Source organism: Labrus mixtus, chromosome 1 (genome assembly GCF_963584025.1).
Source record: "Labrus mixtus chromosome 1, fLabMix1.1, whole genome shotgun sequence".
In the NCBI taxonomy this organism is placed as follows: domain Eukaryota; kingdom Metazoa; phylum Chordata; class Actinopteri; order Labriformes; family Labridae; genus Labrus; species Labrus mixtus.
The window spans coordinates 22,224,179-22,241,466 of record NC_083612.1 but is presented as its reverse complement, the minus strand read 5'-3'; the positions used below and the strand labels follow the sequence as shown (position 1 = coordinate 22,241,466).

The following is a 17,288-nucleotide window of genomic DNA, read 5'->3' as shown; positions in this document are numbered from 1 at the left end:
CCACCTTGAAAGTCCTGCAGTAACGGACTTGAAAGTCAAAATTTATTTCAATCCAACTAATGGTCAATGGTAGGTATTTTGCTACAATGCAGGCTTCAGTTTGACATTTTTTAAGGAAGTTCAACTAGTTGTTACAAAATACAACATCAAAACAAAGTATGACTTTCAAATACACACGAGTCCTATGTCATCCACTTCCTCAAAGAGAAACATCATACCAAGTGATGATCCCTTGCACTTTGAGTGCCATAAAACACCAAATAAAACATATTACACAAGGAAACTGAGTGTGATACTCCGCTATTGAAAAAAATTCAACACTCAATAAGAGGAGACATCAAATGAAAACGTATTGTTACAAAGACATAGCGCTGTACAATATCTTGCTAAAGAGAAGTAAAACATGTGCAGGAGGTTGTTTGAATGTAACAGCAGAACTGTCAGGAAAAACCTACACTGAGGTCAACACGTCTATACAAAATAAAAACATACCACCTAAAACTGTTGATATTCTAAAAATAAGTTCAGAAAAGTCTTCAAATTTTTCAGGTGCTTTAAAGTGGCAGGATTTGGTTTCAGTTAGTACTGCCGTGGCGTTCCTTTGTAGGGCTTAAATCCACCCACGTTGCCACCGCTGGGAATGGAGTTGTTGGTGATCTGTACAATACGGTTCAGCCCCGACGATGAATGACTGCAGAAAGAGAAACAAGTCAGAGTGTTTAAGACGGCTCAGAACAAGGCTGAAACTTTTCAGATGTTATACATTTTAAAATGTTTTATACCTGGAAGGAGTCATCATGCTGCCCCTGGTGTCTCCCATTCTGCGGTTATCAGGGTAGCCCCTACCCTGGGAGCTCGAGCCACTGTGCCACTCCTTCCTCAGCCCCTGCTCCCTGCTGTGACGTTCCACCACCACCTGTCGACCAGAGCTGAAGGGCTGCAGAGACACGAGAGGTTTAGAGTCAGGAGCCACTCTTCCATGAATTGTAGTAATGTTTTGCTTATTTTACACAAACTGTATTACCATTTCATCAATTACCTATAGTTGCTTAAACACATTCCCACCCTCAATGTCATCTTCAAACTGCTGGTTTTGTCAAACAGTTCAGAGTCCAAAATGTATTAAAATCAACATTTTATCAAAAAGACTAGAATGATTACATCTTTGTACTTTTTATTTGATAGATATTACTTAAGATTAACAGTGTTTGCATGTACTATATACACATCCTATACCATAAGCTCTATTCAATGTGCCATGTATTAATCACAATGCACTGAAAATGTGTGACATATTGTCTATTTGCAATAGTGCCAGGAATGTCTTTTGAATATTCATAAAAAAAGAAAAACACACACATATTAGGGGCGCATTGATTAGTGCGTGCGCCCCATGTATGGAGGCTATGGCCCTCCAAGCAGGCGGCCCAGGTTCGAATTCGACCTGTGGCTCCTTTCCCGCATGTCATTCCCTACTCTCTCTCTCTCCCTGATTTCCGATTACTTATACTGTATGTATGGACACATTACAAAATACACTAATCAAATACTGTCTCGCAGCATAAAACCTTAATTAAATACCACCCATCCCTTTCTCGCATGCGCTCTCTCTCCCTCTACTCCGTGCTTTGTGTTTGACTGAGAGCGGGCTCTCGATCATAAAAAAAGAAAAACAACTGAACTGGTTCTGCATGTTATTCTCTCATGCAGCCTCAGCTTATAATATTCCGTACCTTATAGCTGTAAGAGCGTTTGCTTGTTTGAGAGCTGAATGTGTTTTAAAAGGAAGTACAATGCTTCTTTGGTCACTTTAAACGCTTTAAGAATCTCATGCACCTGTTGTTATTAAATATGCGTAATTTTGATGATAGGATTGCATTTGTCCAAGTGGTATATTTTCCCCCGAATATTAATTTCCACATCCGAATGCTCTTATAATTTTTAAGCCTTAATTTGAAACCATCCCCTCTTTTCCGGCTGCCAATAACGTGGATTGATTTCTAGGTAAAGGACGGTGGGGGAAACATCATATCCTGGATATAACAGCAAGCTGTCCCAACTTGCTTACTTGTGCTTTAGTTGGCTAGATGACACCAATTAGTTTTGTAAACTAGAAGCATGTCTTGGGGACATTGGGATATGGATGACCTAGATTAGCTCAAACCGTCACTCAGAAGGTAAACTGACCTGATCACTCATCACCATGGATCTTCCTCCATCTCGGTCGTTAAAGCTGCTCCTTCCACGACCGCTAGAGGAGCCTCCTCTGAGTGAGGAGCCTCCCCTGAGTGAGGAGCCACCCCTGAGTGAGGAGCCACCCCTAAGAGAGGAGCCACCCCTGAGGGAGGGGCCTGGACCGTCCCTGCCTGGTCGATCCGTACGCATGCGCATGGGTCCTCTGCTCAAGAAAGGTTGAAATAAAAAATTAGCTGTCAATTAAAAAAAGGGAAAACAGTCAACTGACAATGCTTCCTTGAAATCTTCATGGTTTTTACCGTAGGTCTCCCTTGTTAGTGTTTATCCCACCATCATTCTTCCATCCGTGACCGCCATCCCTGGGTGAGCGGTTGTGTGACATTCCGGTCATCGTAGCTCTGGCTCCCATTTGGCGATCATGCATGGGCACAAGTCGTCTCTCATCTCTTTCCCTACGGTCAGTGTCCCGGAGTTCTGTGCGTGTTGGAGGTGGCGGCTCAGCTCTGCGAACTGTCTCAAAGTTCTTAGGGAAACGATCAAAGCCAGAGCCCTCTCTGTGTGGAGCAGGGCGGCTCTTCTTCACCTCTGGCTCACCATCAAACCGGCTACGTCTGAAGAGAATCAGAAACGGGATTATTAACATCACAAAAATTTAAAATTGTAAAAACAGCCACACAATGAGACCCGGGCCACACAACACAAGTACAGCTGACCAAAAAATAATAATACAACAGAAAGTCTAAATCTTGGTCCACTGGATGACCCTGTAATCAGTCTTTTTGGTTACTTCAGAGCTCTCCATTACTACAGAGGGAGCGGTCTCTCAGCAGAGACTGTATGTTACATAGGATCCTAAACAGACAAACCAGACCACAGGCATCTTTTCACACATTTCAGTCCTACATGCTTGGAGGGGGAGCAGTTGTCTGTTGCAATCTACAACATACCGCTAGGTGCCACTATTGACTAAATCCCACACACTGATCTTTCTGGGGATTGAGACACTTTAAATATGAAGTTAATAAAAAAAATTAAAAAATCACTACTAAATGGATAATTTTGCCTCTTTACCCAACAAAACACTGAGCCTTTTTCAAAACCATCAGTTATGAGCCACACATTTTGTGGATGTTACCAATAATATAAAGAAAGGCTCTGTTCTTTTCAGTTGTTGATGTTGATGATCTTGAGACAGTGACAGTGAGCTTTCCATGAGTAAGGACAAAAATATGGTTCAATGGCCCAAGTGTTTCAGTTTGATTTGCCCCGTAGATCGACAAGTAATGTCTGCACATTTAACAATATCCTCGGTTATTTAAATAAAAAACAGCTACCAGGAGACGGAGGAATCAGGCAGGTCATTGTGAGACATGAAAAGTAAAGGAGCCCTTGTCCCTTGAGAAAAAAAGTTTCCATAGAGCATCAATTGCCCCGAAACTAAAGTAATTAGGCCATCTCTACGCACAGAGTGCTATACTACTATAACATTTCAAATGTCTATGAAATGGGCCCCTATAATAATGAAACAGTTGTACCTGTCGTATGTGTTGGGCTGCTCTGTGGAGGCCTCTGGAAAGCGACCTCTCTCTCTTGGATTGAAGTTTGAAAAGCGGTTCTGCTGCCGGTTGAAGTTTGAGCCTTGGTTTAAACGGACATCAGACTCCGACTGCATTTTCTTGTTGCTGTTCCAATAAGGTTCGTCTCTACGACTGAAACATCAAAAACAAACATCACTAATCATGAGCTCAGATAGCACATTTATTAAATATGGATACATGTTAGATCAGGGATGTGATTGACATTGGAGAAAGCAGGACAAATCTTCATAATGGATCATACTTCATAAACACAGCTTCCTCTGTTGTGTCATTGGCTGGCAGTCTACAGCCTATATCACTTTGACGTGCACAGCCAGAAAATAAAACACCAACAGTTAGCATGATTCACCACAAAGTCGTGATTCAAGATTTGGTCACAACAGGTAAGAAAGGCTATGAGAGTTCTCCTGAGAAGTCCAAACATTTCTTTGCACACAATCTTAACATTTTTTTATGCATCAGTCTTTGCCTTTTCTGCACCATTTTTAAAACTATAATCTAGTCTTTTATATCTTTTCAAATGTCTTTTAAGTGTTCATTAGTAATTTTTACACAACAGTGCACACAAATAACTCTTTACGTCCACATGATTATGAAGTATCCAAATTAATGCACTACTTAGCACTTCTTTTTTTTTGAGTCACCCAAACAACATGACTCCCATTCTAAAAGTTTCACTCACACTCCCTCACAGCAGGTGAGCTTCCGTGAGGAGGTTTATTGATTAAGCAATCATTGCCATTAAGGACAGGCGTAACAATGTAAGTCTCTCTCTGATCACCTCCAATGAATTTGGCCATAATTGGACCGCTGCCAAACTACTGAGGGACAAAAACATAATAGTGTATATACCCATGGTCCACTTCCCGGCCTCGTTTGAGGTTGTTTCTCTTTTCTTGCTCACACCGGAGCTGCTCCTGCTGCCGCCGCAGCTCCTCACGTTCACGGGCCATGCGCTCTGCCTCTTTGCGCCGTTCCTGAAAGAGGCAGTAATGCAAAGCGCTAATTAACATTAATTACTAAGAATAGAAATTTGCAAAAAAGTCACAAGCAATTGCATAATGACCGAGTAGGAAGCTTTGGAGCCTTCCACAAACATATTGGATGCATTTTTTAAAAAGAGTTACAAATAACAAGCAACTTTTTTCCTTTTCTTTCTCTCAGTATTCATTTCTTTCAATTCAGATATCTTGGGTAACAAATGTAAGACAAAAATCATAAATCATCCCTGAGATGGGCTGAAGTCCTGAGGGCAGAGATGAGTTTATCTAAGATTACGTGCATTTGTGTTTTGTGCTCAACTTTACCTGCTCGATGCGGATTCTCTCCCTCTCAAGTCGTTCCCTCTCTAAGCGCTCTCTTTCCAGTTTTTGTCTTTCCATCTCCAGTCTCTGACGCTCACGAAGCAGATTCTCCCGTTCTTCACGCTCTCGCAAAAGTCGAATACGTTCACGCTCCCGACGTTCTCGCTCAGCAATTTCACGACGCCTGAAAATTAAAAAACATCCCCCGACATAAAACTTTAGGACAACAAAACAATAACAGCATCTTAAATGTTAATGTACGAAGTGTGTGTGAACTGTGTGCTGTTGAAAACTACTATACCTGCGCAACTCTACGCCTCGGCGGACACGCTCTACTCGAGCCATCCGTTCACGCATCCTCTGCTCCTTCATCTTCTCAAAAGGCAAGATGTCTTCCCCTTTGTTTATGAAAGGCCGCTGTCTCTCTTTCATCATCTCAAACTGGTCATGGAAACAAAAACTAGTTTAAAAATGAAGCTCAAAGATGCAAAACGTTAAGAGTAAACACTTAAGAGGTCTGCAGTATCAGCAGTTGTTTACCTCTTCTGGAGGAATCAACCATTTGGGCCTCCTTTGAACATTCATGTTGACAAAAGGCTGGAAAAAAAAAGTTACAGAATTTCAATATAAATCCTTAAATAAAAACATTTAACTTGCGCTTTTAAATGATAATTAATAGAAATCAAATACAACTTGGGGTCTTACTTTTTCAAAATACCTTCCTCTTCTGAAAGGTCTCATTTTGCTAAAATTGGTATCTCCTTTAGCCGGATGGGTCATCATCATCTTGCCAGGGCTCTTTGTCCCTACAGGAAAATTCAAAACATTAATTTTGATTGATCAAGTTAAATAGATCCGCCGAACTAGTAATGAGACAGAGAGTAAAAAACCTACTCGCATGCTTTCTGTCATCTTTCTTCGAACAATCTGGTCCTGAGTTAGATGAAACGGAATCAGATTTCCCACTTTTGGCGTCCTGCTTCTTGGATAAATCTTTGTCCTTTTCTGAGAGTTTATCCAATTTCTTTTCTTCTTTTTTGGAAGATGTCTGTGCTCTACACATAACAAGAAACAGAAGTTAGATTCATGTTCCAATCCGCAAAGGGTTCCGGTTTTCAACAACTTCTGTCACTCACTTGTTAGTCAACTTTATCCCCGTGGAACTGCGCTTATCGCTGGATTTGTCCTCTGCTTCATTCTTTGCACTGTCTTTCTTGAAAGGATCATTTTTGGCCTGAAAAACAGGAGCAGTGATTTTTTTTTTTTAATTAAACCTAAATGAATTAAGAACTATAATGACTTGACATCTGCAACAATACATACCCTTTCAACAAAGATCTGCTGTCCATGGAGCTCCGTACAATCCAGGTGACTGACACAGCGAGTCACCTCCGTACTGGAAGACATCGTCACCAGGCCGTAACACTTTGAACCTGGACTGCGCGCATTTGTCACTACCTTGGCGCTTAAAACCTGTTGGGGAAAAAAAAAAATTATTCCAACACTGTAACATCACAGAATTTCCAAACTAATCCCTTAAAATCTGATTCTTGTTTACCTTCCCGTATTTTCCAAACAGGTTCTTGAGATCAGCTGCTTTGGTGTTCGAAGACAAGCCGCTCACCCATATGTTACGAGAAGAGCTGCTGTTGCTGCTACTGTTGGCGACTCCTGAAGAGGACCATTTTCCAAATTGCATTTAACAGCCAGCGGGAACACAAAATAATGCAGCAAGCTGAATAAAATGAAAAGGTGTTCCCTTGGTTTTGTACGTCCAACATTTGGACACATCAGTTCTTACCCATATCATCTTTTGCAGGTTTTCCATCTCTGTCTCTTGAGGAGCTACAAAGAAAGTGTTGCAACAAAAGACATGGGAAATAAGTGAAGGTAAATTAAACCCTTGTGCTAACTGACAGGATTACATTTAGTGGAATAAAAGAAAATGTCAGCCAAAAAAAAGAAAGAAAACAATCCTGACGGCAAGGTGCAGATCTGAACCAATGTCTCAAAGGCTTCATTGCTTTTCCAGTGGTGAGATGGGTCAAGTTGTCAGCCAATTTATTCCCTGGACCAATGAAATCTTCAGAGGTTTGTTCAGCTTCACAGCGAATAGTTTGGCCAAAAAGGAAAAAAAAAAAAAACTGCCATCTGGGGTACTATTGCTCTTTTACAATGCCTTGATAGAAACTGGAAAGGCTTTACAATTGCTGGAAAGGCCAAAGTAACAAAATAAGAGGTGTTTTCTCAGCTCCTGGTTAATTTCACAATTTAACCAACTTCAGAAAAACAAATCAAAGTAGTAAATGGCAGGATTAGGTACATCATTGAATATTTCCCTTATGGCAAAAAAAAATCTTGAGGCTACCCACAATGCTGGTTCTTAGTGAGCTGGACTTTGTAGTAGTATCAAAGAACTGACATAGAAAGACAAACCTCTTTGCTTGACCTGATGCCCCAGTAGTGGAGGGGCCTTTCTTCCCAGAATCCTTTTCTTTATCTCCCGTTTCAGCTTTCTTCAAGGCCTCTCTGCTGTCTTTCTTCATGGACTCGCCCCTGGATCCGTCATCCCTCTTACCATCTTTGTGGCCCTCCATCTCTTCCACCTTCAGGTCATCATCATCAGGGCCCGTATCAGCAGAGACCTCTGGCTCATCAGTGCCTTTCTCGGCATCTGAATCTGGAAGTTTCACATGTTTACCTGTTTCCAGGAGATCGTCACCATCAACATCTAGGGTGATGGCATCTTCATTTTGGATGGAGACGGAGAGGTGATCATCCTCAGCATCTTTAGAGGAACTCATGGCTTCAGCATCCATCTCAGCCAGCTCGTTCTCCGGCTCGGTGTCCCCCTCTGGCTCAGCCTCCCCATCCATCTCTGGGTCAGCATCCTCATCTGCCTCTGGCTCAGCATCGACCTCTGGCTCGGTCTCAGCATTCACCTCTGGCTCTGGCTCAGGCTCTGAATCAGCCTCAGCCACCACAGCCTCTGACTCTGGTTCAGCCTCTGCCACAACCTCAGCCTCAGGCTCAGGCTGAGCAAGGCTGTCCTCACAGGGTGCAGGCTTAGAATTTTCACGAGTACCATCATCTGTATCAGTTACATCTGAGGGATTTAATAAGGATAAACATGGCAAAACACAACTTTTAACATCGACATGGCTTGACCTATAAAGTAGAATAGAAAGCACATTTAGTGTTAATGGTCATCAAGGGCGTTGACACCACAGGAAGACACAAACACACAATCTTCGGTGAAAATGTAGTCAGTGCTCTTCATCTCTTGAAACATGCTATAGTTCTTGAGGTATAATCATATTGAGCGTGCAACTCCTGATTCTTCCAGCAGTGGGTGGCAGTTCTTCAGATGGTTAAGTTTCATCAACACTCATATGGGAAGAATCATCTGATCAGTTCATCCTTGTGTTTTCCATTCAGTCCTCAGCTGCTCAGTGTACAGAATGTCCTCTGAGTTTTAGGAAATCTTCATTATCATCCCATATTTCTTGAAAACCCAATGTCTTCAATGTCTTTATTGGCAGAAGTCAGAACACTAGTCATCATGAAATCCAACTTGCTGTTATTTGTCGAGTCAACTGCACATAACTGCAAAAAAAAAAAGTGTGCGCCCTTGGTCACAGAAGCTTGTCCTCAAAAGCTTGTCCTTGCCAGTCTCTGGCAGATCTCTTCACACATCATGCTAGGGTTGCAGATAACGGCGGAGATGTGTGCGGTTTGGATAGATGTCTTTGCCACTTGCCTCTTGACACAAGGCCTCTGCATTGCTACAAGTAGTTTTGAGGAGTCCAGCTGTCTTTGAGCTTCCCAAATCCAAACCTCAATCATAGGCTGTCTCACACGAGATGATTCCCTTTTTCTGTGATAAAGGGTCAAGTGCTTAGACCAACACAGTGCACTAGCCTGTCCACAATTGTTGTCAATCAAATTTCAACAGGGAAGCAAAGTGATCCTCAAGTTCTGTTAGTCGTTGCTCTTTCTGATTCAACGGACAAAATAAATTGTCTGATGGTTTGGGAGTCTTCAGTCTTTGTTTCCCTGATGAACATGGGACGATGGGTGCCAGAGGCGACAGATATCCAGTGAAGCAAATCGAACTTCCCTTTAAATATTTTGGGTTATCCAAGGACTTTTGAAAATCAGAATCAGGGCAACCCATGTCTGATGATTCATGTGTGCACCAATAACAACAACGCTGTCTTTCTTCAGACATTTCTTCATTAAGCACATCCTTGGTTCTCCCCTTAGCACACTGTGACCTAGATACTGCAGTAGCTATGAAACGCATACATTACAACTAGCTGTAGGGTACACACACAACCATATGTGTTGGCTGTAAAAACACACACGAACGACAAAACACAACGACAAAAACATAATGTTAGCATTGGACACTAGTGGCCCAGTACACGTACCTTTTTCTGATTCATTGTCTTCAGTTTCCTGAAATAAAAAACAATCAAATGAGCTGCCAGAAGTTCAAAGCCATATGCACAGAAACAAAAAATACAACTGTGTACTGAAGTAGTTTGCTCTTAATTACAAGTTTTAGCACTTTGTAAAAGTAACTTTCAGGCATGTTAAGTCTAGGTTCAATGGTTAGTATTTGAATTGTTACATTTTGTTTTACAAGTAGTTGACTGTTTTTTTAATCAAAAGATATTTGTGTGGCTTCCCCTGCCTCAGTCTAGAGCTGGCCAATATGGACCAAGCCTCATATCTCAATATAGTTTAGCTGAATGGCGATACTCGATAGATACCGCTATGTCTTTTATTAACAGTCAGTTGCACAATGTCAACATGTACTATTTTTTTTAGCTTGGCTCAGAGAGTGACAGACTGTGAGACGAGAAGTAGGTGATATCGATATTAATGATATCGTCTTACCATATATCTAGTTTGAAAATATACCGATATAAAACTCTGTATATCGCCCAGCCCTACCTCAGTCACCTTGGAAAACGAATCTTCCTCCCCTGGGACATCTGCATCTGAATCCACTCTTTTTCCTAAAAGTTGAAAAAAAAAGAAGAAATGAAAAACTCAAAAAAGGGATTCTAAGCCACCATTTAATAATTTCACTCGAAGGAAGAATTACCTTTAGCTTTTCCACCTTTACGGGTTGTTGTGTCTGGTGAAGACTCCGCTTGAATGTTTTCTGGGTCACCATCTTCATCCTCGATGGCCTTAAAACAGATTCGATATTTAATGAAAGTCAGACATCAACATATTTGTTGATTTATATATCTTCAAGAGGGCAGTGCAACAAGCTTTGTTCTTAAATGAATCCCAAGCAACATTAGGGACAGAAACACAAACAAATGTGACCGAGAAATGTGTCATGTTAACCTTGCTTAACTGTTAATGAGCTACTTCTGTTACTATTACACTTACTACTATAGTTACTACTATTTGTAACAAAATCATTTTCCAAACACAATGTACTGTGTTGGATACTTTTATTTTCTTGGTTTATTTGACAGGAGCAGATGCAGTATACATCTGAACACAATGTTTATCCAATGCACTGCACCACTAATGCTTTACAGTGGAAATTATATAATATAACAATGTAAATGCGTGTTAATTACATAAATTATTCATGAATGTGTGCATGCACATACGATAAACTAACATTACAGCACCATAAAGAGTCCCCAGGTTAATATCTATAGAAACATATAGATCCTTATGATGCTAAAGACTCTGTAACATAAGGATCGACAACTGGAAAGACCCGCAGAAATCAATTAAAGATGCATTTACTTGGTCTCACACACAGTTAATAATATAGATAAATCACATGTAGTTCTAAATAACACTTGATGTCAACATAAATAACACTTGATGTCAACATAAATCACACTTGATGTCAACATAAATCACACTTGATGTCAACATAGAGTCAATTATGCGCAGTCGGTTACAGTCCAATATTCATTAACACAAAGCTCAGTCAACAATTTCACCTTTTGTCGACACTAGCAACTAGCAGGTTACTTTGGCTGCTGTTATACACCGAAAGACAAGAGAGAGTCGGTGGACATGTCAATTGTTTTGCTCTCGTTTATCTCGTGCAGCTCATGGTCAATATGTCACAGCTAACATTAGCATCAGCTAATCTGCATTACAAAGCTCGCCTTCACTCCTTCATGCACGTTTTTGCTTGGTTACCTGTTTCAGTCTTGAAATGAGGACGCTCTTTACACCGGTGGTGTCCAAACTCCTTCGCTTTAGCTCGGATTTCAGATCGACAACTCTTAATTCTGATATGTTTTTGGACTCGATGGAAATGGCACCCGTCGCCATTTTATCTCAAGATTACTGTGGGACTTGCGCGCGCAGAGGGTTTATCACCTTCTTCTTCGTTTGTTTTGAAATGGTGCCATTAAATGCTGCAACGCCACCCGATGGTGCGGGGGAACCAGTGAAGGAATCAATTAATAACCAATGAAACATAAACCATAAAACGTCCTTTTCTAAGTCTCTCACCATTCACCCTGTAAATGTTTTCCATACTTCAAAAATAGACTACACAGTGAAGCCCTATTTATAAAGTTAAAACAGACTGAACTATATTATATGGTGTTTTTTGGTAGGTTGTTGTTCAGGTCTCCCTTTAGCCAAAAGTATCTATTTAAATCCAGCACACTTTCTAAAACAGGTAGTTAAAGGTTTTCCACTAAAATGGTATATCACTTGATTTTATTCGAGTGCTTTGCCTGATAGATCGAGAGGCTTTCTTTGTAGTCTGCGATCAGTTTTTCTTTTCAAAAAGCACTTACACAGGCCTTGTTATTTACAATGTACATTGTAATGTGCATCAACGTAACTCACAGTGTACATTTCAAAGCAGCCTGGACACTCTCCTCAAGCTCATATGTTAGAGCCAACTTGCCTGGTTCTGCCTGAGGTTTCTGTCTGTTAAAATAAATGTTTTCCTTGCCACTATAACTTTGCTAAACTGCTGTGCTCACGGTGGATTAATGTTGGCTCTTTGTAACATTACAATTACTAAGGTCTTTTCACCTGCTTGATCTCAAGTTTCTGGAGATAACATTTGTTATTTTTTAACAGATGTTACTTTACAAATAAAGATGGATAGATAAATGGATTGATTGATTGATTGATTGATTGATTGATTGATTGATTGATTGATTGATTGATTGATTGATTGATTGATTGATTGATTGATTGATTGATTGATTGATTGACTGACTTGTAAACAGATGTTGCTTCACACACATTTTTTTTGTTGCTTCCCTTCATCTTAAAGATATCCAAGGTCTTTATCTAGTCAAATCCAAATCATTCAATTACCACACCAGCTGCACATCCTTGGGATTTTTTTTAGTAACACAAACTTGTGTGCTACGTAAGAACCTGCAACAGTAGTTTTTCAATCCTCTGCCTTTTATTTTTTTATTACATTTTTGCTCCTATTCTACAGTCCTCTCTATGGCTGTTTTGGCAGTCCTCCTTTAAAAAAAACCTTTTAATATGGTGTCCTTTATATGCTGCTGATCAAAATGCTGTTGGGCCAGATGTTTCTGTTGTGATGGATCTATAATTTGTCCACACAGACACCTCTGTAAACACAACTCTTTCCTTATAAAACTTCATCATATGCATTTGTATAAACTAAACCTCTTGTGTTAATAACTTTCATTTTTGACTTAGATGTTCGATTTAAGCAGTTATTTCTGCTTATGCATATTCTTTTTATGTGATTGATTTACAGCCTTTAACCATTTAGTGTCTATCCCTCACATCTCAGCAAATAATTTGTTGGAATCTGGATTAGTATTTTATTTATTTATTAATATATATTTTTAACAAGGACACATACAATGAACATTGCTTGCATGTAAACTACAAAGTAGATGCCATGCAAACTGGTTTCTAGCCGAAGCTAATTTGCAACCCCTGTCCCTGATTTTAGGATCAAAAAGTGTTAGACTTCAAGAAATACAGATAGAGTGATATACAAATACAGACATTATAATGCATTACAAATAAGAAACTAAAATAAGGACTATAAGAGGAAGTACAGCCAATGCTTAAGCACTGGAGAAACAGTGAGGACTGAATGTAGGTGCTCTACAGTCCACCTGATGTAGCCCTCCTTCTGATTTCACTGTTTGGTTTGTTCATCAGCTGACAAATTGTTTTTGGAGCAAGGTTGTTTATGCACTTAAAAATCAGATTTTTACAAAATTACAAAAACTTAGTAGTATTGTGTTTCTTTAAAATGAGGCAGTGGTGCCATCTAACTAACTAGGCCTAACTGGTCCATTATTTTCAGTATAGGCTAGATGATGATCTTATGGGTGTAATTGTAGTTTGGTTTGCCTGGCCACAAACAAATATGATAAATGAGAGAAAAAACTTGACATGCATAAACTTCTGTGCTGCTTTTAGAGGTATACATTGTTATAATTAAGAGTGATTCACACTTGATAGGATTGTTTATGCTTCTTTCCTCTGTCATGATGCTTTTGATGTCTTGTGTGAAGCACTTTGAATTGCCTTGTTGTTGAAATGTGTTATATAAATACACTTGCCTTGCTTTCTTATTTGAAACTGTTTATTTTGTAAGGAATATTAAAACTGCGACTAAACGTGCCTTGCCCATCATTTGCCTTATTTTGTTGCCATTTGATTATTAATAAGAATAGGCTCCACTGAATTAATCAAGTGTTGCATTAATCATAAATCATCATACATAAAATTCTTATACCCACAAACATGTAGAGAATCGTATGGTGTTTTTTTTTTTGCGTTCCCACCTTATTATTTATTTACAGTCCCTATGGTTTCCACGAGTAAATTAAAAAAAACCCACTAGAGAGTGCTCTAGTACTTTCGATAGATGTATAGAAAAGAGATACCTAAAACAATATTTCATGAACAAAGGCATGAGCAGAGCTTCTAAAGGTCCCCTATCGAAACTAAACAGGACGATAAGCGGGTGTCCCTCTGTACTATCAATATTTATTTTCCAACACACTGCTTCGGAAATGTAAAAGCGATTGAGTGAAGTGTCGTAAAGTGTCGTAAAATATGTTATAGCTTTCTAGCGATTTGGCGCCCTCACGCGGCGATGAAAGCAACTACTGTGTTGAAGCAGGCGAAGAGACGACCTGCTGGGTAAACAAGAGTGGATGCCCCGAAAGGCAGGAATGGCACCTTCGTCGAGGGATAATAGTGAGACACTTCTATCTTGACAAATAGAAACACAACGGAGAGGTCGCACTGCCTCTTGTGAATCGATAGGGTTAATTTGCGAGTCAAAATGGCTGAGTATAACCCGGCGTTTGATGAGTGAAGTGGAGCTAGTCTTTATGTTAGCTTAGCTCGTAGCCATCCTGGGCCCATTGCCCTCGATTTTGCTTCTCGGATCAGCTCGGGACTGTGTTGTCAGTTTCACAATCCCAGCAGCTAACGCACTCTGGTTGCGTTTTCTTTTTCCAGGCCTGCCTAGTTGCAGTGAGGCTTAACATTAAGAGAACAGCCCGTTTTCAATGCTCGACATCATTTCCCAAAAGGATTCAACCTCGTATGTTACGAAAAAGGACGGTGACACATTTGGAAATAAGGACTTAGACGCAGGTACGTGTTGTCTTTGTTGTCTTCTGTCTGTAGTATGTGTCAGGCTAGGTGGCTAGCTATCCCTTTTTTTTTTTTTAATAAATTAAAACAAGTTGTATACAATTTCGAAGCATAATTAAGCCTTTCAGATGTCCATTAATACGAGTTTCTTTGGCCTTGGTCACTTTAGCTGCGTTTGTGGGACCGAGGCTCACAGCAGCAGTCGAGCTTTTTGGAATTGCTAATCGTTGTTGAAAAGTGTGCTTAGACTCAGTTTCAGACTCGATACTGTCAAGCATTATAAACCACGAAATCTTTGTTTTTGTATGCATAGTCAGGCTGCTTGATAGTCGTTTCACGGACAGAAAACACAGGGGGTATCGTTAGCAGCAGCTCAGCAGTCCTGCTTCAGTCGCACATCTAGGATGGGTTTAATGTTGTCATTATTGTCACTACATATTTCCTGTCACTGTTTCTTATGGAAGTTTCTGCTGTGTCTTATACGTATAGTGTTTGTTCCTCTTAATGAGATTCCCCCCCCCCATTATTCTGCCATGATTCATTTGATTTTTCCACCCCAGGGCTGTCCTCTGAGGCCCCCTGGAACATGCATGTCATTGCGCAGCTTTCTATGGCACCTCAAAGACTCTCACTTATTAGACAATTGTATATAAAAGCAGAAATGCAGTTTTGGCTGTACATAATGTGTTCACAATATTCACATTTTACTGGATTCCTAAGAAAAGAGGCCACAGGCATCATCTACTGCTCCAGGTCAACTGACACCCAGCATGATATGATATAATGAGATTAGAATTAATAATGAAATAAAATCACTTTTGACAGCATAATTAAAGCAGTGAAATATACAGCAACCCCATGGACACCTGTACAATCTAATGAAGACTATGAGATCACCCTGCAGCAAACACCGTAAGGAATGTTGTTGTGTTACATTATTACTGATACACTGCTTGGGATATATGAAGTGAACACTCGGGTTGTAGATCTGTTCTGTTTTGTAAAAAGCCCAAGTGAGAGTTGCATTTGGAAATCATCTGGCCCTAAATTATGTTAAAAGTCTTCAATTCAGAAGTTGGATGCAGATAGTTATTCAAAGCAAGAAATCCACATTTCTAAATATTGTGAATAATATGGGATTTACTAGCAAAGTTTTATTGTTTTATTTTCTTGTCTTGTGGTACATCCCTTGATCTTCAAAGATGGCCACATGTACAGGGTCGGGACAATCTGTTCCTTAATCATTTGCTGGAATAGTAGCTTCGTGATTTCTTGTTTTCAGATTACATCATATTAAGGCAGGCTTGTTGCTGTGTGCGATATCACCACTTGCATATAGTGCATAAGCCTGTGATTATTTTTTCACACTCCTTTAATATTCTGAGTGTGTTTTCTACAAAGCACAGCTTGTCACTGATGTCACTGCAGATATGGAAAACCCTTTGAGATTAATGGACATACAATAAAAGAAATCAATCCCCCCAAAAAACACTGCAAGTATAAGGGATCAATTCTTACATTGCTGCTTAAGAAATGTAGGACTCAAATTACCTTTGCTGCTGCAGGACCTGTGTGTGTGTGTGTGTGTGTTGTGTGTTGTGTGTGTTGTGTTGTGTTTGGGGTATCCAAATTGACCTGCTGGATCATTATTGGAGCAGGTCAGAGCATTTTTTAATGGGAGTGTTATTATTAGCTATCCTGATCTATTATAGATCCTCAGAGTATTATAAGGCCATGTGATCTGGGTACATCACATGTAAAATAAAAACCATTAAAACATTGAATGTGTTTCATAGCATGCAGAAATATCACAATATCTTGGTCTTGATAGGATCGTAGTGACATATTGGAGATATATAGGAAAAAACAGCAACTTTGCACCAAGACATACAAGAAACTGAGGAGGGGAACATACCCCTTAAAAAGTAAAGTTTTCATAAAAGCAGAAGTAGGTAGCATAAAGTTTATTCACTATATTAAAAGCATCTCCAGTGTTTTAACAGTTTAAGGCACATAGTCTTTTTTTTGTTTTCTTTTGCCAATTTACAGACGCCAGTTCACCAGTATTTAAATCCCACACCAAGTTCACTTGGTACACACAGCACAAGAGTCTACAAGAAAGATTCAAACGTTTTGTTGTATAAAGGCAGAAGCCTTTATGGCATTGCTGGAATTTGGCGTTGCTCTGGGAGACCTCACGCTGCTATGAAAATGTGCCCACTGAGTGAAGAGTCACTTTGTCTCCAGAGTTAGTTGTTGGGGCACAAAGATATGGACTGAAATTTCTCAGTCATGAAACAAACATGAGAATCAGTCTTATGTGAGATACCCTGTCTTTATTTAGCTGGATTCATGTACTGGCTGTAATCAGCTATAAACAAAACGTCTCAGTATTGACTCAGCCTTTACTTTAGACTCAGTATGTTCTCATGTTCTATCTTTGAACATACACACACAGTGACTGAGTGAATGTATTTAATGTAAACCCTCAAAGTATTGTTGTAGGACTAATGTGATGTTGAGTGCAAAGCAAATATGCTATAAAAATCTGTAATATTAA

The 17,288-nt window shown here is 39.8% G+C and overlaps 2 protein-coding genes across 8 annotated transcripts in view; one reads left to right on the top strand and one right to left on the bottom strand.

Moving 5' to 3' along the window:
- sltm (SAFB-like, transcription modulator) lies at window positions 1-11,441 on the bottom strand. Of its 4 annotated transcripts, none has more exons than XM_061038669.1 (21): window positions 11,291-11,441; window positions 10,215-10,302; window positions 10,061-10,125; window positions 9,532-9,559; window positions 8,041-8,204; window positions 7,535-8,004; window positions 6,900-6,943; window positions 6,657-6,769; window positions 6,422-6,571; window positions 6,235-6,332; window positions 5,993-6,153; window positions 5,804-5,904; window positions 5,639-5,695; window positions 5,400-5,539; window positions 5,102-5,282; window positions 4,647-4,771; window positions 3,732-3,905; window positions 2,496-2,807; window positions 2,188-2,398; window positions 783-937; window positions 1-691 (listed from the first exon to the last, which is right to left on the bottom strand). In XM_061038669.1, the coding sequence occupies exons 1-21, from the start codon at window positions 11,423-11,425 to the stop codon at window positions 580-582; spliced, it is 3,084 nt and encodes a 1,027-aa protein (XP_060894652.1). In that variant the 5' UTR covers window positions 11,426-11,441; the 3' UTR covers window positions 1-579. The 4 variants fall into 4 exon arrangements, 3 of the variants coding, with proteins under 3 accessions (XP_060894652.1, XP_060894662.1, XP_060894644.1); XM_061038679.1 differs by having other exon boundaries at window positions 10,070-10,125; XM_061038661.1 differs by having other exon boundaries at window positions 7,535-8,204; window positions 10,070-10,125.
- A 2,772-nt stretch (window positions 11,442-14,213) lies between these two features.
- rnf111 (ring finger protein 111) overlaps window positions 14,214-17,288 on the top strand; it is a 29,177-nt gene continuing 26,102 nt past the window's right edge. For 2 of the 4 annotated variants that reach the window (XM_061038725.1, XM_061038698.1), the window contains exon 1: window positions 14,235-14,728. The gene's annotated coding sequence lies outside the window, so the exon portion shown is untranslated. Of the gene's footprint in view, window positions 14,729-17,288 lie in introns of all 4 variants that reach the window. The other 2 variants (XM_061038708.1, XM_061038716.1) reach the window with 2 other exon arrangements.

Coding starts and splice junctions, on each gene's coding strand:
- sltm (XM_061038661.1), bottom strand. CDS start 11,425: ATGGCGACGGGTGCCATTTCCATCGAGTCCAAAAACATATCAGAATTA. Junction 10,303..11,290: donor TCATTTCAAGACTGAAACAG/GTAACCAAGCAA, acceptor ATCTGTTTTAAG/GCCATCGAGGATGAAGATGG. Junction 938..2,187: donor CCATGGTGATGAGTGATCAG/GTCAGTTTACCT, acceptor GTGTCTCTGCAG/CCCTTCAGCTCTGGTCGACA.